Source organism: Myiozetetes cayanensis, unplaced genomic scaffold (genome assembly GCF_022539395.1).
Source record: "Myiozetetes cayanensis isolate MyiCay16 unplaced genomic scaffold, myiCay2020 scf5-8, whole genome shotgun sequence".
Taxonomy (NCBI): domain Eukaryota; kingdom Metazoa; phylum Chordata; class Aves; order Passeriformes; family Tyrannidae; genus Myiozetetes; species Myiozetetes cayanensis.
The window spans coordinates 24,559,227-24,585,973 of NW_026087742.1; the positions used below are offsets into that span (position 1 = coordinate 24,559,227).

Here is a 26,747-nt window from a genome sequence, read left to right on the forward strand (position 1 = left end):
TCTAGCCCTACCAAAAGATCTTTTTGAAATGCAGTATGTGTAGCAATAAGCAAAGAGCTCATTTTCTGTAGGGTCTGTTATTCCTACAATAGGACATGGTAAGGGCACAAGTTACGTGGGATCCTTCTCACAGTGTTAGTTAAGAAGTAGAGGATAGAAGTCCGAAGGGTACAGTGTCACAGAAGCAAAACAGACCTCAGAAAGAAAAAAAAATTGGCAGAAGGGGGCAGAAGATGCATGCACAAATACATGCAGTGTGGAAAGCAAGCAGGCAGAATATAGCTCTCCACGAGCTCAAAGAACTACAATGCTGTTGTAGTGACAGGGACACAGTGAGGCAGCTTGTATGACTGGAGCACTGCAGTGGATGCACAGCAGTTTGTGCTGGTTTAAAGGTAAACCGGCAGGAGAAATGAACCCAACTCAAAAGAGATTATAAGTCAGAATTACAATTTAATAAAAATAATACAATAAATACAATTATACAGACGAACAACTGGTTTTTAACCCACAAAAACCCAGGTGTATAACCCAGCACTCTGGGGCACGAACAGAATGATGTTCGTTGGCCCCTGTGCTGAGCCCCACATGGTCCCCCTGAGTCCAAAAATAAAAGGAGAGGAAAAAATCCTGTTGGTGCGACTGATGGTCACAGACTGGTCAAGAGCGGTGGTTGCAGTGAAACAAGAAGAAAGATAAAAGGGGTTCTCCAGTTGCCATTCTCAAACTTTCGTGATTCTTTACACATACCAAGTTCAAAATCAACTGAAATGGCTTTCAGCTTTCATAAACAACCAGCATGCAGAAGTAGTGAAAAGCACTTCATTATCTGATGTTTTGAAAACATCAATACCTGGCTGGCCTTTTTACTTTTTGATTCCTCTTGAGTTTCATTATATACATGACCTCAGTTTTCACGTTTTCTTTCAAATAGCAAGCAATCTAAAATATATTACTATTCTTTAGAGATAAGTAGGTTGACATTCTTCTAGAATAACATGAAGCAAAAGATAAGACATAAAAAAAAAGAACCCTAAAAGTGCAAACATTATAAAAAGCTTTAGAAAAAAACCCCAAACAACACTGCTAATGGCAGTGCAACTTTGTTCCAGTGCAACAACAAACTGCAATGTAGTTTAATCTCAAAATGAACCACTGTCAGGAGATTATAAGTTTGCCAGGCTTCTGACTCCCAGAGACAGCTTTGTCTGGAGCACTGAGTTCCTCTTGGATAACCAAGACTAGAAAATGCAACTTCCATCCATCTGGGTCTGCTGAAGGATGAGCTGTCTTTCTTCTGACTGTAAAAAAGTACTGATCAAAAATTGCATATAAAGCTGAGCAGTTAGGCCTTAGCTCTTACATTCTGTGTTAGTAGAACACTAAAAACTGAAGACAGAACAATTAAAAAGTTTTTTTTTCCATGATTCAGCCTATTTATCTTCACACAGTAACACTAGAAAAGGATGCTGTCCCTTCTGAGAAAAGAAAAACAGGCACTGGAAACTGCTCAACTAGCCTTCAAAGTGGTTCTTTATGAAGCTCTGCTAACTTCATTGCTCGTGGAAGAGCTTCAAGGGAAAACGTAGCAGCTTCTTCACAATTGCATTTTATTGCTTCTCTTCTGTCTTTCTTTGATCCAAAAAGTGATTGTTTGCTTATGATTTAAGATCTGAAACAAAAGAATAAGAAAAGCACACAGGTAAATTACTATCTTTTCTTCTATCAATGTAAGCAATTATATGAGAATACTGTAATCTTTAAATACTACTAAAGTGGGAAGATGAATTAAGACACTGTCACATGACTTACAATAATCCAATTAGAGCAGCTATGTGACCCATGGTATCTGATGCCACTAGATGTTTTACCCAAATTATCTGTTGATGATTAGACATGTTCCTCTGCAACTGCAGCATGTTAAGAACATTTATTACTTACTGCCAGCCACCTGCTAAGCTGTTCTGGTTCGGTGACTTTGGATCACACAAACAGGCAATTAAGACCACTTCTATGCAAAGGTTTTATGCATGCAATCTTAGTATCAGTTGTGCATCACACATGGTTGCGATACTCTGCTATTTCTTCCACACACTATATTCCAAGTGTTTTTGGAGTTTTCTCTTTTGACAACTGCAAATACAGCTCTTATTTGACAAGGAGGAAACCGAAGGCAAAGGGAAGTTGCAGTACAGGAAGTCAGAATCCAGCAAGTTCAATGCTGCGTGCCCAACCTAACTCACCACATGCAACGTGCATCAGTCTCTAACCAGGCTGATTTCCAATAAAGCATACACAAGCCCAGTTACATCGGTGTTTCCACCTTGGTGCACACATAGCAACTGAATAAAAGCAACCACCTGGATGTGACAAGGCACTATGCCCTTCAGTCTTTGCTTCTATTTTGATAGGACTATCTGTCCCTTCCACTAATCTCTAGCTCAGCACCAATCCAACCTAGGATAAGATGTTGGTGAGATATGGTACTTATATCTGTAGACAATGAGAAAAAAAAAGATGTCCCTAGTCTGGTCTTCACAGCGTTCCTAGATCAGCCTGAAGTATTTCTGTGATTTGTATGTTTAAAATCCAAGCAGGTTTACTGCTTTACCTTCAGCTGACTTATGCCAGCTTGATGACAAGACTAAAGAACACGATCAAAATACCAGCTGGGGCAGGCATGGGTGTGTGTGAAATATTTCCTTGTGTCTATGCAGTGAGAGGGTCTAAACATGAAAAAGCATTCTCTCATTTTATAGCAGTGGTCAGAAGCATCAGGTTTCATACTCCTCACAAACCATGCAAATGCTCTGTTCTGACATGGCTTGCAAACAGCACTAAAGCAGGCACAGACCTCTGACGTCTTGGCACGATGTAACAACAGAACCATTTCAGATGTTAAACCTTTAAGTGTGACGTAGGGGCACAGTTCAGCCAAGTACACAGCCTGTGCAAAGCAGCACATCACGTAGGCCAGCAATAGTACACTGACTTCATTTGGTCTTCTGTATTATTCCTTGGTAACTAACAGGATCTGACTCAGCTATCAGGAGACACCACAGCTTCCTCTACAGTTGTACAGCCCTGTTTCAAGTCTGTTTCCTTGTTTCGAGACAGTTTCATCAGCAGCTTTGTCCGCATCACAGAGTCAGGTTTCTTATACTTAGTCCTAACTGGCTCCCACCCTTCCACTTATCCATGTTTCTTCAGAGACTTTTTTCCTCTTTTCAGCATTGTCTTCAGCAAAGATCAGAATGTGATTGCTTGGCTGGTAATTCAACAGAAGTATCAAAACTGGCAGATCAAAAAACTCTGCAGCACTTAAGGTGCCACTTGCTTCCACATCGCTGTGCATTTTTGAGAATCTTTAAATGGATTATCTGCATCAGCAGACTCCAAAGTGGGTGTGCACAAGGCAATCCAGTGTGGCGCAGGAAAAAAGTATTTTTGCACCATTAATAAAATTTAAAAAATAAACCCACTGCTTACTTCATCCCTACCATTTTTAATTTTTATTTTTGTGCAAGTTTTAGAATGCACATAATATTTGAGTATGGTAGTAATAATGTATAATTCAGAAATATATATATATATATAAATTGGGTGTGTATGTTCCAAGTATTTTACTGATGATCTGCTTAGAAGTAATTTCACAGGAGTTGTGTAAGATTTTTTCACAAGGCCAAATTAAAGCATTCTATGATTCTAAGCAAAACTGTGCATAAATATGTAATAAAATTTTCTCATAGCCAGTGTGTCTACAAAGCTAAGATGTTACTATGAACCATTGCTGAACTTTGAATCCACCTACTGAGGGCAATAAACATACTACCTGACTGACCCCTCAGCCACTGTAAGCCTTTATCCCTTGTTAAGGCATGGAATAAAGTCAAAGTACAAGCATGAGCAAGAGGTGAGCTATTAATGAATATTAGTAACAGTCAATCCTACAGTTGTACACTGTGTCCAGCTCGGGACCCCCCAACACAAGAAGGAATCTGAACCTGTTGGAACAAGTCCAAGGAGGGTCACAAAGACGATCAAAGGGCTGGAACACTTCTCCTACGAAGACAGGCTGAGAGAGTTGGGGCTGTTCAGCCTGGAGAAGACTCTGGGGAGACCTTGTAAAAGCATTCCAGTACCTTCCAGCTTACAAGAAGGTTGGAGGACTTTTCACAAAGGCATGGAGTGATAGGATAAGGGGGAATGGCCTTAAGATGAAAGAGGGTAGGTTTAGATTAGATATTAGGAAGAAATTCTTTACTATGAGGGTGAGGAAGCACTGGAACAGGTTGACCAGAGAGGCTGTGGATGCCCCATTCCTGAAGGTGTCCAAGGTCAGGTTGGATGGGGCTCTGAATAACCTGTCTAATGGAATGTTCCCTGCTCATGGCAGGGGGGTTGGCATTACATGATCTTTAAGGTCCCTTCCAAACTAAACCATTCTGTCATTCTAAACTGGCTAAATTGGCCAGTCTTCTGTACTCTTCCATCATAAACCTGATTCCCTATCACATATCACACAGGGACATGCCCACCACACACACGCCACTTTCCTCCTACTTTCCTCTCACTCTTTATTTTCTACCTGAGTATAAAGGTGTCAAAGTCCTACACACCCTGGCCCAGCAGTGCCACTCCCAACCTCTGTGCCAGTCAGCACACTCTTCCAGGGCACAGGGAGCTTCATTCTCACATACCTTCTAAACTGCAGCTGTGGGAGTTGTTCAAGTGCTCCTCATTTCCACCTTCCGCAACCTCTGTCAGTTCTGCAAGGACAAAGGCAATACTCAGACAACCCTGGCCCTCCCAACACTCTGCCTCTCTGGCCCAGATGGATTGAGGATAATCTGACTGGGATCTGGGCCATTCATTTGGCATGAATAATAACCCTGGCCAACATCCCCCATCCCCACGGGACCACCATTCGACACCTCCCCTCTCACCTCCATACTTGACTGCACTGTGTTCATGATCCTTTACAGATACTGTGAAGGCCAAGCATGGGAGGCATTCAGCACCCATGGTGCCACCCATAACCGCACATCAGGAAGCATTAGGCGAAAGTCACAATGAACAAATACTGTTCCACAGTGCAGGCACTTACCACCTTCATTTATGCCATAGTCCTATGCATGGTAGGCCCACATGCTAAATGTTCTCATTAAAGATGTATGCACAGAGATCAGAAGACAACTACAGTCCCTTGCCTTGCTCAGCTTCAAGCTATGGCTCTATTGCATAAGACTGAGTTACTAATTACAACTCAACATGTTGCCAACATCATCAGCTAACACCAAAACCCAGTACTTTTACCCTCAGGACAGCTTCCACGTCTCAGAGCAGGCACGCACCTTCCTCAGTTACAGCATCATCAACTGCACACTTGGATGTCAGGGTGCTGTTCTGCATGGCAGACAGTTCTGAAAAAGAGATCACAGTAGAGCTACAGTTCTCAGGAGTATCTCACTGCTTAACTTCACAGTGGTGTCAGTCATTGCTTAGAGATGAATCACCAGCTACAACTCATAAGACAAACAGAAACACTCGGGTTCACTCAGGGAGAGAGACCAGGACGTCTTTAACCCAACACCATTCTCAATGAAAGGTTGTAATTCAGTTCTAGACAGGTTGCTCAAGACTTTCTCCAGTCAGGTCTTAAAAACCTTCAACAGCAGAAACTCCATGATAACTCTTTGTGGACTGTCCTAATGATTAGCTATACTTAAAAACAGAAATCTTTTTCATCATATCCACATAGAATCTCCACTGCTTCAATTTCGGACCATCACCTTGACACCCTGCTAAATAGACCTTAGTAAACACGGTGGCTGAGCCTTCTTATCAACATCCCCATAGGTATTGGCAGTTCTGTTATGTACCCTGAAAACCTGCTCTTCTCTGGGGTTGAACAAGCCCAATTTCTTCACCTCTCCTCAGAGGAAGAGTTGTGCTCCAGCCTGGTGGCACTCTTCCAGCACTAGGTGTGCCACAAACTAGATGAAATACTTCACATGTCACATCTAACAAGTGAAAATAACCAGTTTCTTCAATCCACTGGTACTCCTTAGAACAGCCTAAGATGCTCTCAGCCTTCTCTGCTTCCAGGGAGCACTGCTGACTCATTATGCACTGTCCATTAGGACTCCCAGGTACCTTTCAGCAGAGCTGCTCCTCAGCCTGCACGAGTGTAGGGTGTTGGTCCATCCAGATGCAGGACCCTGCATGGCTCCTGCAGAATTTCATGAAGTTTACACAGTCCTCTACTCTGCCCTTATACTGAGTGACTGCACTCTACATTTTGCTGTCATCTATAAACTTCATGACACTGTTTTCTCTCCCTTGTCCAGATCACCAAAAAATGAAATTACAGATCTCTGCAGTAGTTCTCTTGCCATTGGCATCTATGTGGAGTGCAAACCATTAACCATGACCCGCAGGCTTGAGAAGCTGGCAATTTTTCTACCCATTTAGATAGACATCACTCCAGACTAGGATATCCCAGTTTAGGACTACAGCAATGCTGGGGACACTGCATAAAAAGCCTTGCTAAAGTCAAGGTATATGACACCCATTGTTCTTCCCTCATCTGCAAATCTAGTAATTTCATCCATAAAAGGCTGATAACTTGGACACTTACTCAGCAGTCACCAGCTTTCTTCTCTGATCAGAAACACACTGCAAGATTTGTCCCAGGATTCTCCCAGGGATGAAAGTGAGCCTGATTGACCTGCATCAATTAATGAAGACATACAGCTTCCCTGAGCTTTGGCTTTCCTAACATCCTGCTTACCTGCCTAGGCAGTGTTCCTAAATTCCTCCACTGTAGTCTGTCCCTGCCTTCACATCTAGCATAAGCATTTTTGCACTGGAACCCTGTCAGGAGCTCCCTGATTAGCCAAGGTGATTTTCTGATTTTCCTGCCTGTTTTCCTTACCATCAGCATGGCCTGTGCTCATGCTTGGAGAAAGTCCTCCTTAAAGGCCTGATGGCTCTCTTGACCTCCTTTGCTCTTCAGAACTGTCTCCCACAAGATCTTACCTACTCTCTTCCTGAATAAGTGGAAATCTGCTCTCCATAAGCACAGGGCCCGTACTCTGATGTTCACCTTCGCCACTCCTCTCAGTATCTGGAGCTGTTTCTTGGTCACTACAGCCAATGCAGCCATTTGTGACCAATCCCCATCCAGTCCTTCCTCTGCAAATGAGTAGCAGATACAGCTGTACCCCGCCCCTTGCTGGTACATGCAGTATCCTGTGTGAAGAAGTTGTCCCCTGTGCTGCCCAGAAATCTTCTGACAGCTTGAATTGTTGCATTGCCTTTCCAGCAGATGTCCGGGAGGTCGAAGACAGACAGACATAGAGAGTACTGTCTTCCGTCAGAGACAATGAAGGCCAGCCTGACTACATTCCACAAAGCAGCAACGTCTCCAGACCAAGCTTCTCCTTGGCAAACCTTCCTCTTAGTTAGTTACATCAATTCCTGTTCCTCACTTACGTGCTTCATGTGCACACACTGGGGAAATGAGGGCCTCCTTGCAGAGAACTCCCAAGAGGCAGCAGAAAACAGAAGCTGGCACTTCAGCAGCGACTGTCACTTGATCTTTATTCTCATCTCACTCTGACTGGGATTACTTTTTTAAATTTCTTTTTTTAAATCTCAATCGTCTCCCAAATATACACCCTTCAAGTCCTTATGCTCTGCTGGGGTTATTTCTAAAGGTGATAAAAATACACTCTGCCCTTAACTACAGCCTGAAAGCTGGTTAACTCTGCTCCTGAAACTGCACAGCATTCAAGGCACAGTCCCACCCAATACTTGCACTAAGAAGCATTATACAGAAGTCACTCTGAGCCTTCAACTCCAAGCTGACAACAAACACCAGACTGGGAGGATCTGTCAACTCCCTCAAGGGCAGGAAGGATTAGGTTAAGGACAATGCTCTCAGGCACTCAGTGCGATTCTTGGGGTGTTCTGTACAGGGCCAGGAGTTGGACTTGATGATCCTGATGGGTCCCTTCCAACTCAGCATATTCTGTGACTCTATGACGGGATCCTGGCCTCTTTGCCTACGGGGTCAGTATCACTGACTGCTCCATAGAACAGGCACTTACCTTCCTTCTTTACAGCATTGTTAACTGTCTGCTCGTCTTTCAGGGCACTGTCCTCCTTGTTCAATTGTCTGTCTGAAAAGAGATCAGAGGATACCTTCAGTCCCTCAGGAGCACACTCCATTGCTTTTTCCCCTCACCAGCACAAGCCACTGCTCTGTGCTGCCCAGGGCTCAGCAGCACACCTTCTCCTCTGCAGTCATGTAACACAGCAGAAGCCCTCTTTAAAGTTTCTTTGTACACACATTTCAGAGAACATCATAGCCTTGTCTACTACTTCCCATCAGTAGAGCAGTGACTGCCTGTTACTTTAGTCCTGCAGGGTGTACTGTGCAGAGGTGCACTAACTCCCATTCCTGGTGTTCCCACTCTATAGTGCCACAAAATAAAGTATTTCATTTTTTTTATTCCTCCAATGTCCAAACTGACAATTTTTATCTATGGACCTGATTCTCTTTTGCCTGAACTGTATGTTTCCCTCCTTTCTGCTTTAAGATAGACATAAAATAAACCTCCTTCTCCTATATCCCCGTCTATGTATGTGGAAATAGTTACAAAAGTGGTAAGACAATACCACAGTGCACCATACCTTCACCATTAGCTACACAAATCCTGTTTCTTCAGACTAAGAAAGCTGTTCTACACCCATTACAACTCATGCAAGGAGAATAAGTGGCAAACCCCAGCGGATTCTAGGTTTCCTTTTCCTTTTCCGTACTGTCAGCATTAGGGATAAAAAATTCTGCCTTCTCCAACCCCCTTATTATCAGCTACTTGTGGAAAATGGTGTAAGAGTTAGTGAGTGAATGAATCGGTAATGCAACAGACTGGGGAAAAAAACCACATTTTTTTCCTGACTTGAACAATAATGATTGGTTTCCCTAGCCCTTTCCAGTAAAAAGAACTTTTAGAAAAAATACAGGTCCCCGAATTTCCTTGGAATTTACACTGACTGTATTAAGAAAACAAAACTGGAGCTTTGCTTAACTGCCTGATAAAGTCAAAAGACTTTCCTAGAGCATAAAAAAGCAAGTGGAAGATACTGCATCTAAAAATGGTGCTTCTCTAAGGAAAGAAGCCTGCTCTATCTCCCAAACGGCAATTTTGCAAGTTTGTAAGCATCCCATCTCTAAATTGGTGTGCTGATCTATTTGCCATCAACACAAAGCTTTGAAGCTGCAGCATTTTATTGCCTCAGGTCCTGTTTGAGGGTTTCTTTCCTTCAGAAAGCAAAGTTGATCTACTCATGATGATATCCTACAACAACACCCTTGCACTCTTTTGCCTGCAATAAAAGGTAACATTAGACAAGAGGGTAATTTGCTTCTTTACTATAAAAAGGGGTTCGTTCCCTCATATACGCTTAGTTCTTCTTCCCATAGATGGTGGTTTCCAAACACAACACGCAGCATCATTCTCATCACATCAGAAGGGAAAGTGAAGCCCCAAGAAGGTATTTGCTCTGTGCTGTTTACCCAACAGAAGATTCCAGGTCTTCCTGACTTCTCATCTAGTGATCCACCCATCCGCATTTACTGTTCCTAAGGCAACAGGTCCTTCTAGGCCAACAGGGGAATGGTAAACTCTATACTGAGAACATTCTAATATGTGTAAGGTTGCATAAGGCCATGTGCAAAATTATGTCCCCCTTCCAAGTTCTCCCTGTTTTAAGGCACCATTTCACTTGTTACCTGCTTCAGGCCTTTCATTCTCACAATGAACAGGTTGTGAAAATGTAGCTGCAAAGAAACAGAAATCCTTATTAGAAATATGTATGGAGATAGCACAGTAGTCTGCAAAATATGCAACTCAGCCTTAAAGTGACAACTTCATTATAACACTTTTAGCAGATATTTCTGAGAACCAGTATGTTATGCCACTTAAAGGACTCACAGTTAATTTCAACTTTCCTCCAGCAACCACTTAAGGTCCCAGACCATGACCAACATTGTCTATGCTTATGCCAACAGCTTTACAAAATCTTTCTGAAGTCAGTTTACTTAAGGTGATAAAGGTGCAGATTTGCCATAAAAGGCCAGATTGCCCTATAGAGCGCAGTTTTCCAGCCCTCATCCTGAGGCCAGCCCCAGTTCTTCATTGATAGAAAGGGAATTCATCTCCCAAGGCAGCTGCTGACCAGGGAAATCTCAGATGACTCACTGTCTTTAACTCTGCCAGCCCCACTAACACATCACTAAGTGCAGGTCCCTATAATTATCCCATATTGGACCTCAGCTGAGATTTTGAGTCTGCATGTGCCCACATTGAAAATCAATTCAAAAGCTTAGATCCTGCAAAAAAGTAGAGTTCCTGCTCCAACCAACAGCAGATGTCTAGAAACAATACCGCAATGCAGGTTTCTTACCTCTGTCTGAGTTATGCTGTTCTTCGTTCTCCACAGAGAAAAGTTGTTCACGTTCTCCTATAATGAAATTTATTTATTTTAGAAAGTATGTACTACTCACCTGAAAAAAATAAGTACACTCTAAGAAAAATTACTCCTTTACCTCTCCAGTGAAAGACTATACTGACACAGAATAAAAACTCACAAGCCTAGACCAAATTAAAGCAACGGTCTGATTTCCAGACATTTGTGACATTGTCTTACCTGAGCCATGCACTGGACTCTTCTGAGCAACTCCTCCTCCTTCAAATTTAGCTCTACCTGTATCCAAACAAATAGAACACCTGAAGAAATGACTTAGAAATAAAGCTTCTTTGGAAACGAGTTAACAGCCTCCATCCATTCCATCCCTTCCTCCATCCCCAAACCAAATAAAAAAAAAAATTCACTGAGAACATGCAACTGAATACTTGACTTGGAGAAAGAATAAAGAATGAAAAGTTTTTTTGGGCAAAGACAAATTTGGGCAATAATTTTCTGGGCAAAGACAATTAGTGAAAGATAACAGAATGGGCCTCTTGCAACAAGAAGTCAGCACACATCTAATCAAATCTAAGGTAGAGCTTAATTTATGATTCTGAGTCTTGTACTTAAATCAGCAAATCTCTTTTGCTGTTTGATTATACCTGTGCACTGCTTATCCTACCAAGGTATAACAAGTTTATTTTCTAGCATATTCAAACCTTCATTGTTTCAAGGGAAGTTTTGATTCTATCTGATGGCCAACTACAAGCACTTAAACACATGCTGAAAGAGGCTGGGGAATTTCCATCCCTGGAGCTATTCAAAGCTTGCCTGGACAAGGCCTTAAGCAACCTGATCTAGCTTTGAAGTTAGTCATGCTTTAAGCAGCAAGTTGGACGAAATTTCCAGAGATGTCTTCCAACCTAGTTTATGATTCCATGCCAACAGAAACTAAATGGAGAATGAGCAGGAAAATATAAGGTCCACGTGCAATATATACATATCTGCTTAAGTTCTGATCAGAGCCTTCCTCAAGAATATCATCAATTAGTCCTTCCCAGATAGAAGACAGACTCCATACTCTTCACCTTACAGCCACCCCATCTGGAAGCCAACAGGAGTTCTCCATGCAGAGCACGCATAGGATGAAGAAATGTATTCCTGTTTGGAGCCCTCTCAAACACAAAGGGCTGTGCACCTCTTTTTCAAAGCAGAGGACAATCTGACACATTAACCCAAAAAGGTGGCAGCAAGAGATACAGAACTCCAAGATGACAAGAGGCACAGGCTGATAGGAGGCACAGAAGACCCCATTTATCAGCTGACCACACTGAGTTGTCAGATTAGACTCGGCATTCAACAGGCCCCGGCATAAGCCTGTCCTAACAATAAATCTGATCTTGAGGGCAGCTCTATGATGCGCTCAAAAAAGGTTGTCAAAACACACTCAGGTAAGAACAGGAGAGGCTACAAATACTTGGTAAGTAGAAACACACAGTAAATGAAACACCCAGTCTGAAGGAGAGATACGCAAATGCAAACTGCAGTGTTGCCCAGTGCTCAGAGCCCAGTGTCCAAATGCAAGAAAGTTCAGTATATCATTTCCTTCAAATCTATTAGCCTTTGCCTAAATTGTACTTGTTTCAGTTACCGTTTTTACAAAACATCCCATGGTTAGAAACTTTCATACATTTCACAGATCCTTAAGATGAGCATAATCTTGACGCAAATAAAGTTCTATTAGGAAATGCTCTACATACCTCTTTTCAGTAGGAATACTAGGACTCCTAGAGAGAGTATAAAGAGGAAAAAAGTCACAATAACAATAATTCTGTGTCTTTTGTGAGAGCCATATCCTTTAAAAAAAAAAAAAAAGATTGGTTAGTTATAAAGCAACTGTGTGATACATCAGTTCAGTAGAAACACAACCCTGAGGACATTTTATAGCCTATTTGTTTTTTAAAAAGTAGACTCAATAAATTAATGCACCAGAGTCAGTTATTAGCAAAATCCTAAGCCAACTCCAGCACAGTTATGTGTTAAGTACCTCAGTTCAGTGAAGGCACATCACCCCTTGAAAGGCAATGGCTATTCCATTTTTTGACATATGAAAGTCAGAGCTAGATTTCAGCCATATGAAATTTCAGCAAATATCTTGTATTTGGTTTGCATGGCAAGGTTTCGACTTCTTCTGTGATAAGATGCCAGAAGTTGCCCCCATGCTCGATGGAGCCAATGCCAGTTGGCTCCAAGATGGACACATTGCTGGTCAAGGCAGAGCCCGCCAGCAACCATGGTAAGTGTCTCTGGGATAACACATTTAAGAAAACGGGAAAACTGCTGGACAATAACAGCAGGGAGAGAGGACTGAGAACATGTGATATAAACAGCCCTGTAGACGTCAAGGACAGTGGAGAAGGAGGGGTAGGAGGTGCTCCAGTCACCGGAGCAGAGATTCCCCTGTAGCCCATGGTGTCCCATAGTGAGGCAGGTTGTCGCCCTTCAGCCCTTGGAGGTCCACCGGGGTGCAGAGATCTACCTGCAGCCCACGGAGGACCAACAATGGAATGGGTGGATGCCTGAAGGATGCTGTGACCCCAGGGGAAGCCCACACTGGAGCAGGCTCCTGGCGGGACCTGTGGCCCCATGGAGACAGGAGCCCACCCTGGAGCATTTTTGCTGTCAGGACTTGTGACCCTGTGGGGGATCCACACAGGAGCAATTTGTGAAGAACTGTAGCCCTTGGGAAGGACTCACATTGTAAAAGTTCAGGGAGGACTGCCTCCTGTGAGAGGGATGCCACACTGAAGCAGGGGAAGAGTGTGAGGAGTTCTCCTCAAGAAGGAAGGAGCACCAATGTGTAATCACCTGACTGCAACTCGCATTCCCCATCCCTCTGCACTGCTCGGGGGGGAAGGCAGATATATCAGGAGTGAAACTGAGTCTGGGAATAAGGGAAGGGTTTGGGGGAAGTGTTTTAGACTTGTTCTTGTTTTTCATTGTCCTACTCTGATTTTGATTGGCAATAAGTTAGATTAATTTTCCCGAAGTTGAGTCTGTTTTGTCTGTGACAGTAAGGGCTGAATGATCTCTCCTTGTCCTTACCTGAACCCATGAGGTTTTTGTCCTACTTTTTCCCCCTGTCCTGCAGAGGAGGGGGAGTGACAGAGCAGCCTGAAGGGCAACTGGCAGTCAACCAAGGTCAACCCACCACATACCTCATTTTTAACAAGTTTCTAACACATAACTCCAGTGAAGGAAGAATTCTACACCAGTAAACAACAAAAATTACTTTTGCACAGAAATGAGAAACTTTGTCAGCTAGGGACTGCCTTACACACCTTACAAATGAAATGGTTCCAAATATGTTCTAACTCTGTTTAAAAAAAACACAAGCCTCAGGCTGAAGGCTTTCCCAAAGCAATGAGAAACAGGAGGAAAACTCTTTCTTCTAATTTTGATATCTCTCTGTGAAGGAGGAAAGAAGTATGTTCACTGATTCATGCAGATGATGCTAGATGAGAAATTATTTTATCTAATGCTGCTAGATAACTCACTTGAAATGAGTGAATAGTTTCACTCCAATTTATGGAGAGCAGTACAAAGAGCACAAGTCATTAGCATAAATTACAGAAGGCCAGAACGTTCAAAAGAGATCTTCTAAGTTGGTCTCCTTCTGTTAATACTCAGTCAAGTCACAGCTGAATGATTTATTCTGTTGAGATCCCTGCAAAAAGTATCCATAGGTGGGGATCAAACTGTCAATCTCATACCTTCCATCAACCTTGTACACACTTTTAGCAAACAAATCACTTCTGATGCTTTTTACTCTTTAAATCCAACTCCCCTAGAAGTCAAGAGAAATCTTACAAAGTTCATGCTGCTTCCCAACCAAGCCTCTCAGACCTGTGTTTGCAACCTGACACATTCATTACCTTTTTTATCTGAAATGCATTGAATCAAAGAGATTTCAGAGCTCTTTTCCGTTTGTGAGAACGTAATGAAACATGTAGCTTTCTTGGTAGCATCAATATCCTCTACAGGGATGGAAAATTCCTGGCTCCCATGACTGCGTCGATCGTTACTGATCTTCCAAGTGTAAGTCACAGGCCATGGGAAATCTGATGTACAGTTTAACACAAGGATATCACCCTTGATGCTGTGACTTATTTTAGGTTCTGAAGGGGGATCTGAAAGGAGAGAAAACATTCAGTTTAGTTATAAACTGCCTTGAATTTTAGCACAGGACAAGGGCTGGAGCAACAAAAGCAGCAGAGAGTGCAGAGACAAAAGTGTTCATGTAAGGTGTTTGTGTGCATATGCACACATGAGAAAGAGAGAAATGTGTTTCTAAAAGTAACCCATAAACCACCTCTTTGTGGTTCTTCCATGCCTAGTTAAAGGCCTCTTATGGCTCACTGTCAACAGGACTAATATACCCACTGGGCAAATGTATTTCCCAAAGAGTGCTAGTGAAGATGAGTAGATGTGCACAGGATGATGTCACAGATATGCAAGCACATAATGCCTGGGATAACATGGTCATCTTGCTCAGAGGGTTTGGCTGTCTACCTGAAAGCACAGCGTGCCATCTCCACACACTAAAAGTCATGGTGAGTAATGACTGGCATACAAATTAGATGCCACCTTTGAAAATCTGTTCAACATGCCTAAGAAACTTAACAACAGAGCCAAAGAACAGCTCCCCTCTGTTTCTGTTTGCTTTGTTGAGAAATTAACAACCCCCTTTCTAGATTTTTTAAAGTGGTGCACATTCTTTATGCAGTTCTTCCTCCTACTTACCTAAGACCTCCAGAATGAATGTTAAAAAACCACCATTCCCAGAATCCCAGTAGTGTAACTCATATGTGCCAGCATCACTCTTCTCCAAGTTAAATATAGTCAAGTTCCCATTCTCCTTAAGCACGCTCCTGCCTTTGAGAGGAGTAAAGTATGTCGGTGGGTTTTGCCCGTCCCGTTCAGCCACCTTATCTTTGTTTTTGTTCCAAGTAATGTCCTCTATTCTTTGCTTTATTTCTACTGGAAAAGTAAAAGTTTCTCCCACAATGCCAAACACGTCCTCAGAGTAGATAGGTGCTACAGGAGAAAAAACAAAAGTTACTTTAACAATTATAAAATTATAATTATATTATAATTTTATATAATTTATCTAATATTATAATTAAAATTATAATTATACAATTATAAAATACTGCTTGACTAACACTGTATACAGCATAAGACACATTCAAATTTAGGTTAAAAGCACATCACAATGTTGCAAATTAAGGCATGTGTTAGTTTAGAATAACCCAAACACAGGCTGTCAGCACAATCATATGACAGGCACTGCAAAGGGATCCAATTTCCACATTCTCGTCCCAGGTAGAACTGTTGTCCTGATCTTCCCTATCATAAGACCCTCTATACTCAGTACTCTCCCTCTGTTCACTTGAATTAGGTCTCCTGCCCATGGTCTGGTGAAGAAGATGAAACTGTCACCAGCAAAATCTGTTTTATCATCTAGTTGCAGAACACACAGACTGAAGTTCCCTACGAGCATATAAACGAATTTTTCCAGCATGAATATTCACAGTTATTAAAAAGCACACTTCTGACATAAAACTGCTACTCAGATCAAAGCACCTGCTCTGAAATCATGGAAGTTTTAGGGATTTCCCTTGGAAATGTCACTTAAACAAGTTTATTTCACAGACAACATATGTGAAACAGCATCCAAACCTCTGAGATCTAGCATAGCTGTCAGCAAGAAATGGAGCTGTCCAGAAACCTTAACTGCTAAAAAGGCCCAGACATTCAATGTAAATAAACACACAAGAACAGAAGAGGAATAAGAGATTTTCCCTAATTTTTATTAAAAACAGCTACATTTATAAGAAAAAAAAATATCTACTGATCTAACAGACAAAATTTTGCTGTGGGGAGGGACTTCTGACTTCAGGAATCAACTTTCAAATAGCTCTAAAACAATCACAAGATTACTGCCATGGCAGACGTTTATGTGGACTTAGACAAAAACGTGTTGATACCAAGTTCAAGTTACACTTGCATTAAAGACTCTATTCAAGAGACTACAGCTAATAGCTGGTAACTTTTTACTGCTAAGTTGAAGGAAGGGCATGATTAAGTCAAAAATGAGGTCTCATATTAAGACAAGATCCCCAATACACACCATGTAAAACTTCCCTTTAAACAATAACTGTTCATGGTGAAACATAAATACTTCTGCTCCTCAAGCCAACTGGTTGCAAGTGACAGCTACTATTTTGGGTTTGTTTTGGTTTTGATTTATTTATTTATTTATTTGTAAATGTCATCAAGTTAAGAATCCACCAATTCCTGTATCATTCCAGGCTTCCCTTGCTTCTCATGTCATCACTGTATGCAAACTTACTACTGTTTACACATCAGTGTGGATACTACAGCTTTATCACACCAAGTCACTTCCCCTAACTGTATGCAAGTCCAGAAAACAAACTATAACCCATCTTGCTCCACTTCCTATCTCTTTTCCGTATGAAAGCAGACAGAAGGTCAGCTAGGCCTTTCTTTCCCATCGGCAAAGAACAATGCTCGTCAGTGTACTGTGTCAGCAGCTCTTCTGTCTGCTGCCAGACCATAGAATCAAACACTTTCTCAGACAGGATACTTGATGCAATGAGAAACACACTTCTGTCTGCTTGGGTAGAGAACTGTACACACAGGTCTTCTCCATGCCTCCTCAATTTGTTTGCAGTTTACCCACGAAAATATTCTTCTCGTGCCATTACAGTTGCTACTTCTTGATGTCTGGAATTATATGGCGGCCTTTTCCAGGCACAGGAAATGTAAAAGCAACCAGGGTAAGCTCTCACTCCCACATCTTTTCAACACAACCTATGCGCTTTCTTTGTCTTCTGTCCTGTTCAGGCAGATTTAAACATCCCACTTGCCCCCACTGCCCCAATATGAGCATCTCTTTCCACCCATCTCAATTAATGAATTCCAGAAAAGAAAAGAACATGGGAGCTCTAACACTTGTGTGAAGACCACAAGAAAGCAAGATGCTGGGCAGGGTGGAACACTGTCTCGATCTGATGAAGCTTGGAGTCTTGTTAGAGACATACAGACAATTTCTAGGAGTGCATATTTCTTAACAATTCACCTCTCACTGCCTAAGTACATATAGTATTCCTAGCATGGAGGAAAAGTCCCTGCTCTACACACTGTGAAATTCTACTTCTTAGTATCTTGGGCTCACAGACACAAACAAGCTGTGGTGCTTAACATCAGCATGCAAAAGCCAAACCCTGGTGGCTGCTGACAAGAGCAAAGTGACGTGACTTCCTGCAGGAAAGGAAGCAGCCATTTGCTGGGGACTAAGAACACAAGCAAGGACAGCCACCACTGCTCAGCCAACCACTACTAACTTCCTAAACTTGGGGGTCGATCCAGGTAAACTCCCCATGTCTTTGCTCCCTTTAAGTTAGTCACAAGAACTAGGCTGAAGTTATAAGGGAAAACCTGTTGCTTCTTCAAGCCTAGAAATGAGACAGAAGGAAAGCAGAGTTGAAAAGAAAACACATTTCCTCTCCACAGGTTCTGCTTGGTATGGGGGAGCGCTGCTCTCTTCCAGCACACACTCCTCTTGCTTGATGGTGGAACAAAGGCTTGACAGCAAGAAGTTCAAGAGTTCCTGCCTAAGGAAACTCGAGGCTTCTAGCAGCAGGACAACAAAGGTTTACTCATCGGATAACCGTCATCTCCTGCCATCTAAAAATGTCCAAATTTTATTGGACATTTTGGTATTATTTATATTGGTTTTACTTCCCTGCTTCATTGGTCTAGTCAAAATGTGAAGAAATCTCCCACTCAATCTGTCAGCTTCCTTTTCTTCAAGGAAATCATACAGAAATGTTGCATAAGGTCACAACCACACATCTTTGTGCTTCTGAAGAAAGCATGTGTCATGACGTGTTTTCTAAATTTCCAAGGAACCCTTCCCCTCTTTTCTAAGTAATTTCATACGGAAGTAGATTTCACAGCAGTCTGCTTCTTTGCTGTGAGAAAAGAAGGAGAATGGAAAAATGACAGCCAAACACTCTCTTACACAATCTTTTTGGAAGGCTAGAAATAAGAATGATGTTTCTCTGCTTTCTCCCTCTCTCCTTACTGTAGCCTATTATTCCAAGATAAAGTTTACATGACAACAGTAGTGGGGTGCTAAGGCCTCCAGTAGCCTCTACAGAAACCATCAGACCACCTGCTTCTGTATGTCCTAAAACCCACTCCAAATTTCTTCCTATGACAAGCTTTTGTGTTCTTCCCTTTCAAACAAATCACATGATGAAAGCGTCACAGACAAAGAGAAGGTAACATTGCGTGGGCAAAGCCTCTTCTGCAAACCCACTACCTCATCTTGTTTACATCATCTTCTGCTCCCACTTCACCAGCTGCCAGACCCAGTGTGGTGTACTTGAGTCTTAATATTCACCTAATTCTGACTCTGAGCATTTAAACAGGCTAAAAAGTATCCATGTTCTATTCAGACCGAGTAACTAGAATTTAATACTCTATTTATCAGCAATAAATGCTTCATTACTATATTTGTCTACTTGGTCTGACTTTCTTCACTAGTTTTCTTGGAGCTGATGTAAGGCTTAGTTATTTCAGAGAACGTCTATAAGCTAATTTCCTTTTAATTTTTAATACTATCATTATTTTTTTGGGTTTCAGGTACCTTTTTTAAATGCATATATGTATATATTAGGTCTATAAAAGCAGCAGTTAGACTCTCCTATTACCATTAAGACACCAACATTCCACCTGTTGAAGCTGGGTGGAAAAGTCCTTACTGGTTAATTTATAGCAAGGAACTGTTTGCTTCAGGAGACAGGCTTTTTAAATAGTGGATATTTGTTTTATTTTTTGTAACTTCCCAACTAACCCTTTTTTAGGCTTTTTTAAAATTGTGAATTCCCCCAGCAACTGTAAGCAGCAGACAGTTATGTTCCCTCCTAACCCTCAAAACCACCAGGTGCAGAAAACCCTGAAATAAATATTCAGCCCATAAGGACTATCAGAAATATTCACCAATAGGAGGACCAACAGTCCTTTTAATTCTCCCACAGGCCACAAACACAAACCACTTCCCAAACTCGAGTAAGAATGCACTTAGATCCATGGTGTAACAGTACACGCAAAAGCTACAGCCAGGAGGGAGAGAACACAGACGGAAAAAAAGCTGTAAGCAGCAACCCAGGTTGTTGCAAGATAAAATCAGATTCATGTAGAAATGACTGCAAATCCTACATGCAACATCAAAAGCAGAGCTCTTCACTTGCATACTGCAGCATATTCACAGAGATGTGTGTTGCTACCCCTGGACAATACAGGGCCATCTGCATCTGCAGAGCTCCACACATCAGCAAAGGTAGGCAGGACCCAATGGTGGGAACCACCAACAGGTCTGGGTCCCTCCTCACCACAAAATCCATACCTTTGGTTATAACCCTCGATTAGAGCAGGGGACTAACAACAGACAGCATTCCCATGCAAAAGTGACCCAGTAATTTTAAAAGTATGTTGCTGCCCAAATACATGGGGATGTCTTACCCATTCCTCCCTCTCTTTTGTTTCTGTCTACCTGTTCCTGCAATGAAACAGTCATGCAGAAAGTGCAATCAGCTGAAAGTTAACTTGACACACACCCGATTCCAACAAAAGAAACAACAAAACCACCACAGAAGGACCGTAAATCCCAGATATGACTTACTGTGGGAACCCCAGTGCTCATGCATAGGATGGAGCAGAAGTGAGTGAACTGGGGAAGAGCATTCCCTTGGCCAGCAGCACTGGCCTGGCTCAGAGCACAGTGACTGCACACACAGCATAGATCAGGCTTCTTAAAATAGCTACCAGGAAATAACAAGGATTGAGCTGGATCCTAAGGACTGTTTACTCCCGGGTTTACACACTTCACTGAGGGCACTTGTCTCTCTCTCCTCAGTATTTGCAGTCCTAAACCTTCCCAGGACAGATGTAAAGCCTTTTAAAATGCTGTCAGAGATGGAGATGCTGCCTCTCATTTCTCCTTAATTCACTAGTCAAACCGCATGGTCAAGACATTTTCCTGTATTAAAGAGATAAAATTTACAATCAACTGAAGAGTCTAAAAACTTCTCCCTAGTATCTTGACCAGACTGGGACAGACCCTCTTGGTCCCAGCTGTGTTATAACTCCCTCTACACTGTACACTGTCGCAGCCTGAAGAGAATGAAAGAGCATGTTCCACTGCACAGCTCAGGGAAGCCTATGGTATGATTATCAAAGCCTCAGCCTGTGACTTTCAGGACTCACTGGATCCCAGCAGAGCTTATATAGTACCAAGGTGCAGAAAAGCATGGCTATGACAAGGATTAGGCAAACCTAGGTGCTCCCAGGAAATGAAGCTGAGAATCGGGAAAACACAGGACCAAAACACCAGCTATGAAGGAATGAAGGTGCCATCAGGATCAGACACCAGCTGACTTTGACACCAAAACTGAGAGGAAAGTGCAAGTGTCCATCAACTTTTGTAAGTTTCATTCCAAAAATATTTGGTTTTACAATAGCCAGAATTTTCAGTTCCTCTGTCCTGCTCCCACTTATATCTCTCTTACATTTGCTGAGCCTCACAGATCTCTCTAGCTCCCTCCACCCCGGTTCCTGCTCAAGCCTTTTCTGCTCCCCTTTGCCCAGTTTTATTCTTGCTGCTACTTGCAATGCTCACTGCTGCCATGGGCTTGTGTACTAGATCTGCTTGGGATGGAGTTAATTTTCTTCATAGCAACCCATATGGTGCTGCATTTTCGATCTGTGACCAAAACAGTGTTGATAACACACCAATGTTTTAGCTATTGTTGAACAGTGCTTGCCCAGCATCAAAACCTTCTCTCTTTCTCACTCTGTCCAATCCTAAGAGTAGGCTGGGGATGTGCAAAAGGGTGGGAGAGGACAGAATCAGGACAGCTGACCTCAACAGACCAAAGAAATATTTCACAAGATATGTCATGCTCAGGAATAAAAATGAGGGGGTGAGGTTTTCCAAAGCAGTCATTGCTCAAAGTAGTCCACGGGTGGGAGGGGATGAGTGATGCTTTTGCATCACGTGGTTCCCCCCTCACTTTGCTTTCCAGCCCCCTTCACTTATTAAATTGTCTTTATCTCAACCCAGGAGTTTTCCCTGGTTTTGCCCTCCTGATTCTCTACCCCATCCTGCTGAGGTGGGAGTAAGAGAGTGAGTGAGCGCCTGGGTTTGGCTTCACAACTTGTTTCTGGGCATCTAGCCACCTCTGACTTTCCTGTGAATAGGAGGATCTGGTTCACAACTGCACACCTGGAAATCCTGGTGTCTTTGCCTTTGAATTAAGGACAGAATCTGTCCAATCCAAAATTTTGCAGGTCAGGTCTGTTTCTTCAAATATCCAAAACTGAAGCTAAGGGCACAGTGCACGCCTCAATATGGATACTGACTGTGCAGCTCTGGCTTCTTAACCTTTAAAACTTTGGCTCTTGATACAAAAGCAACTCTGAGGAGATGCTTCTAAATAAACTTAATGTTAGAAGTACCCACTGAGCTGTATTTCCAAGTTGGAAAGAATATTCCTTTCTCTGAATGTAAATATGTGGGCTCTTATTTTTGTGGCACCTTCTTGAAAAGGTGTTTTCCTTTTTCCGAAGCATTGCTTTAGGTTAGTTTCAGGTAAGTCTCCTCATCCCATACTAAACAAACATCAACAAAAATATTCCATCTCTGGCAAGTCTGCCTGTTCATACACCAGGATAAAGGTGTGTGTACAGTGTCACGAGGGCCACACTAAAGGTAGCAGCAAGAGAAAAAGCTTCACAAAATTACTCCTCCATTAGCAGCAATGGGAAATTTCTGATGTAACAGTCTAGATACACACAATATTATTAGCAAACATCACCTACTCACAGCTCTCATCATCACCCTGGTTGAAGCAGTGTTTTCACTTTTGCTAAGTGAACCACGTGCGGTTTGTTAGGCTGCTTCTTACACAAAGTCTGAATTTCCATCATTCCTGTCACTCACATATCAATGCAGCCTTAAACCCCAAGTACTTTAGCTTTGTATATTCCTTCTATCGCCTGAGTCCCCAGAAATTACCTCTGAGCAGGTATTTATTAATAATTATTTAGTCACAAGTTATTCTGATCATTTATTTAACCAGTCTTATTATAAAAGAAAGACTGATCCCTGCCTTACAAGAGTCTTTCTTACATGGTTCTACAGTGGGGAAACTTCATCTGTTCTGTGGCAGTCGAGTCCACTACCAGGGCAGTACAACAGGGAATTCACCACGCAGAGGGGGAGTTATCGCAGTACCACAGTATCCAAATCTTTTGCTGTGGAGGTACTATACGGGGCATCGATGGGAAGAGAACATGTAAAAACATACCTGTATGTTCCGTGACTCAGACAAATTTAGGATAACCTAAACACTTCAGCTTCAGAAGGGTTTATGTACTAAACTATTATTGTCTGTACTTTGAGGCAACCTAGATTTATCTATTTCTCTTGTCAAGAACTTAAACAACCAAATCTTTCCCTCAGGAGAAACCTGCAATGCGAGAACTATTATTGTAAGAATCTTGTGCGCCTTGCCCCAGACAACTGATTAGCTCAGGGCAATTAAGCAAAGGCCAGATGTGTGTGGACATCCCACTTTCCCTCCCCTCCACCTGTTTTTGCCCTCCTTTTTGCAGTCTCAGGGTCCTGCTCTGTTGGACTGAGCCAACACTGTTCATTGAATTTATACAGTTGGAGATTTTTGACAACTAATGCAATTAGCTAAACCCAGTGAATGCCCAGGCCAACACATGGCCTCCCAGCATAAGGCAAGTGCAGGGAGCGGGAGAACTGGAAATCACCACTTTTAGCAGTGGTGAACTATTAGGGAGGGCCAGTGTGTCCTGCAGAATATTGATGATCCTGGCTTTCTAAGGTCTAAGACCGTTAATTACATTAAGCCAAGAAACTATCAGTGACATTTTTCAATGTTCACCCTGTAGTATTCAATAGCAATGGCAAAAAAAAAATATTTGTTTTGTTTTGGTTTTAATATGATATAGCCGCCTCATCTCTTACCAGGAGTTTTTAAGAAGGGGGCAGATGTTTGGTTTGATTTTTTTCTTTTTTTTTTTTTTTCCTTTGTGAGACATGCCTAACTTCCTCTGTTTATTTGGGAAGATTCAAGGGTAAAGCTACAGGACAACAAAAGCAGATGTCAGCTTCATAGAGCCGATGACTGATTTTTCCATTTGTACCATTAAAACCTATGTTTAATATTTCTATTAGCAACCTATGAACTAACCACATTCTACAAGCAACCTGAATTTTTCAGGAGTCCAGATTTTCCCCCATTCATCCCAATGCCTTGTAATGTAGTTCCCATAACATCTCCCATGGAGTGGAGAGACGCAGGCAAAAACACTGAGCAATACCAGTGTTTTTGTGATCCACAAAAATGTAGAAAGGAGCATATATTTGTATGTGTTGAGAAAAAAAAGACAGAAAATTTTAAAATAAAAACAAAAGCCAGCCCAAACCTGTCAAATGGCCTAATGAGAAAGTAACAAAAAGACGCGTTGAGGTATGTTCAGTTTCTATGCTGGAGATTCAGTGGAAGTCTGAAAGAAAACCTGAGAGATGCTAAAAATTATTTGTCAGTCTATGCTCAATACTGTACATGGTAACCTCTGCTTTTAGGTGAAACAAGTTTTCTCCACCTAACTCAATTTTTATAAGTAAGCTGAGTTGGTAAATGAAGCATTGAGGAGCCCAGAAGAATGTAATACTGCATAAAATTGATGCTCAGAACATTGAAAGAGTTGCCTGGCTTTCAGATGAGCCACACTACAGATGCAGAAGGCTTCTAGGTGTTCTACTTCACATATCCAGCTTAATTCCCACATCCCCTCTGCTTCTGGGGTTAAGTCCTGGCTCTGTAAAAGTTACTAGAAGTTTGGCTGCTGTCTGCAGTGTAGCAGAACATCCCCACTGGTGTGGCTTGCACTGTGGTCTCCTGCTGGTGTGGTACTATTTATTCATTATTTATTCTTCTCATCCAGGGGGGTTCCCTCAACAAACTCAGCCACAGATAATACACTGACTTTTTTTTTCCACCCACATACAATCTCCAGGATCCCAAATCTGAGCACAGTTTTGCCTTGAATTTCCAAGGACTGAAGGAACACGTGCTTGGTATGTCTCAAAGTCCTTTCATAGCCTCAAAGTGAGACTTTGCATTCTAATTTGCAAGTCTGAGGTTTTATCAGACAAAAACCTGACCCAGCAGAGCATTGTGAAGAGCACGAAACCCTATCTGATGAGCAGGAATTATGAATACACCAAAGGTACAATGCAGCTTGTGTGTGTCACAGGCTACCACAAGAGAATTAAGAAGCACATCTCCCACGATGTTCAGCAACACAACTGGGATAAGTGCAGTGCTATGAATTTGGATGGAGAAGGCAGGGATTCAGAAGGGGAAGACTGAAGGAGGATGAGGATCTACCAACAGCATCCTGCTGTTTACAACAGGTATTTGCAAGGCTAGAGACTTGCATGCCAAGTCAAACTGCTACTGATCTGCTTTATGCACTTGGGCAGATTGGTCTGACTTTCAGGGTCTTGATTTTCTCATACAGAGATGATAGATTATTTTACATTATTAAAATTAACATGAAACATTTACACATAGTCAACACACACAACAGCAATAATGCAAACATACAAACAAAAACATGGTGTGAAAGCTTGCCTATTTATTTTAGTGAATAACAGTAAAGAGTTTGCAATCCTAACCTCCTGCCCTAATCAACCACTTCAGAATCAAAGTCCTCCAACGTTCTCTTACAGAACAGGACCTCTCAATCTTAATTAAACAGAACAAGCTGAAGACTTCTAAACTAGTATGGGGAGGAAATGCCAGGAGTTGCTCTGAACACTCAGTAGCAGAACCAGCTACTCAAAGACTTCAGGAAAAGCAAGAGGAGACTGTTATTTTTTTAAACAGGGGATATAATAGCTCCTGGTTTAGGCATATCCAGGAAACAAACAAAAAAAAAAAAAGAGGAATTATTAGAAGATCTTCATAGATTAAACCATGCTTCTTGGCCCATCTAGCAATAGCAGCTACCTCTGATGACAACAAGGTTTGTACATACATCTTCAATTTCAAAAAATGAGGGTTTTTTTTAAACTTTCCATGTTCACAGCCCAGTGCAAAGGTTATGGGTGTGAGGGTGTGCTCAGACACACAATGGACTAAAAAGGTCTTTGATTAGTATTTCACCAGCAGTTAATAGCAATATGTTACTTCTACAAAAACAAACAAACAAAAAAAACCACACAAAAAACCAAAACCAAAAACAAAAAAAGGCCGCAACTATTAAAAAAACACAAAAAAACCAACACAAAGCTATTGACAACTTTGATGATTTTTCCTTGAGCAAGACGGAACACGGAATACCAAATAAACAGCACTTTCATATACAGGGGTGACAAAATGTTTTTACAGTAACAGCTTGCTTCCTGAGCTCCTTAATGCCTCAGGAACAGGGGGCAAACGTGCAGGAATTAACTCATCGTAGGCGGGTGCCATAATGTCACACCCGCTTCCTACCATGACCTTCCTTTACACAAGTTTGAGAGAAAGGGGACAGAAGAACAGGCTGGGGAGTTCCTGGAAGTGCTGACCGCTGGCATGAAATTCTAGAGCTAGACGCGGGAGGCAGGTTCTGCCCGCCACCCCTCGGAAGGACAGGGAGCAGGCGGCAGGGACGCTCCCTGCCCCGCGCACGGAGCCGCTGTCGCGGAGGCCGGGCCAGGAGTCGGGGGCGGTCGCGGCCCCCTGGAGAAGCAGCTGCCTCGCTGGGGTATCCTCCCAGGACGCAGCCCACCGCCGGAGCCTACCCGAGCTCCAGCGGCAGCTGCTCAGCCCCGTCCGCGCCGCTGCCCCGGGGCGGCACATGCCCGCCCGGCCGGGGAGCAAGGGGCAAGGATGCCCCGCTCCCGCCGCCCGCGATATCCCGGACGGCAAGGAGGGAGGGAGAAAGGCGAAGGGCTCGGGAAGGGGTCCCCAACGTGCCCCTCACGGCTTACCCAGGAGGGACGCGAAGCACAGGTGCCATGCCAGCAGCCTCATCGCTGCCCGCCCGATCGGAAGTCTAAAAGCAGCTCCCTCCCGCCGCGCTACAGGCGG

The 26,747-nt window shown here is 42.6% G+C and overlaps 1 protein-coding gene across 3 annotated transcripts; it reads right to left on the bottom strand.

The window, feature by feature from the left end:
• Positions 1-433: 433 nt before the first annotated feature.
• Positions 434-26,747, bottom strand: CD58 (CD58 molecule). 3 transcript variants are annotated; one of them, XM_050332955.1, is made up of 11 exons: positions 26,648-26,747; positions 15,283-15,576; positions 14,415-14,669; positions 12,240-12,266; positions 10,720-10,776; positions 10,477-10,533; positions 9,803-9,850; positions 8,115-8,186; positions 5,355-5,423; positions 4,701-4,769; positions 434-1,672 (listed from the first exon to the last, which is right to left on the bottom strand). In XM_050332955.1, exons 1-11 carry the CDS (start codon positions 26,688-26,690, stop codon positions 1,659-1,661), a joined length of 1,005 nt encoding a protein of 334 aa, XP_050188912.1. In that variant the 5' UTR covers positions 26,691-26,747; the 3' UTR covers positions 434-1,658. The 3 variants fall into 3 exon arrangements, with proteins under 3 accessions (XP_050188912.1, XP_050188911.1, XP_050188913.1); XM_050332954.1 differs by having other exon boundaries at positions 12,240-12,335; XM_050332956.1 differs by lacking the exons at positions 4,701-4,769; positions 5,355-5,423 and having other exon boundaries at positions 12,240-12,335.

Bases quoted from the DNA above. Each gene is read 5' to 3' on its own strand.
- CD58 (XM_050332954.1), bottom strand. From the start codon at position 26,690: ATGAGGCTGCTGGCATGGCACCTGTGCTTCGCGTCCCTCCTGG. The intron at 10,777-12,239 runs GTATGTAGAGCA...GTTTGGATACAG, and splicing joins AGTATTCCTACTGAAAAGAG to GTAGAGCTAAATTTGAAGGA. The intron at 5,424-8,114 runs GTAAGTGCCTGT...TCTCTTTTTCAG, and splicing joins CAATGCTGTAAAGAAGGAAG to AACTGTCTGCCATGCAGAAC.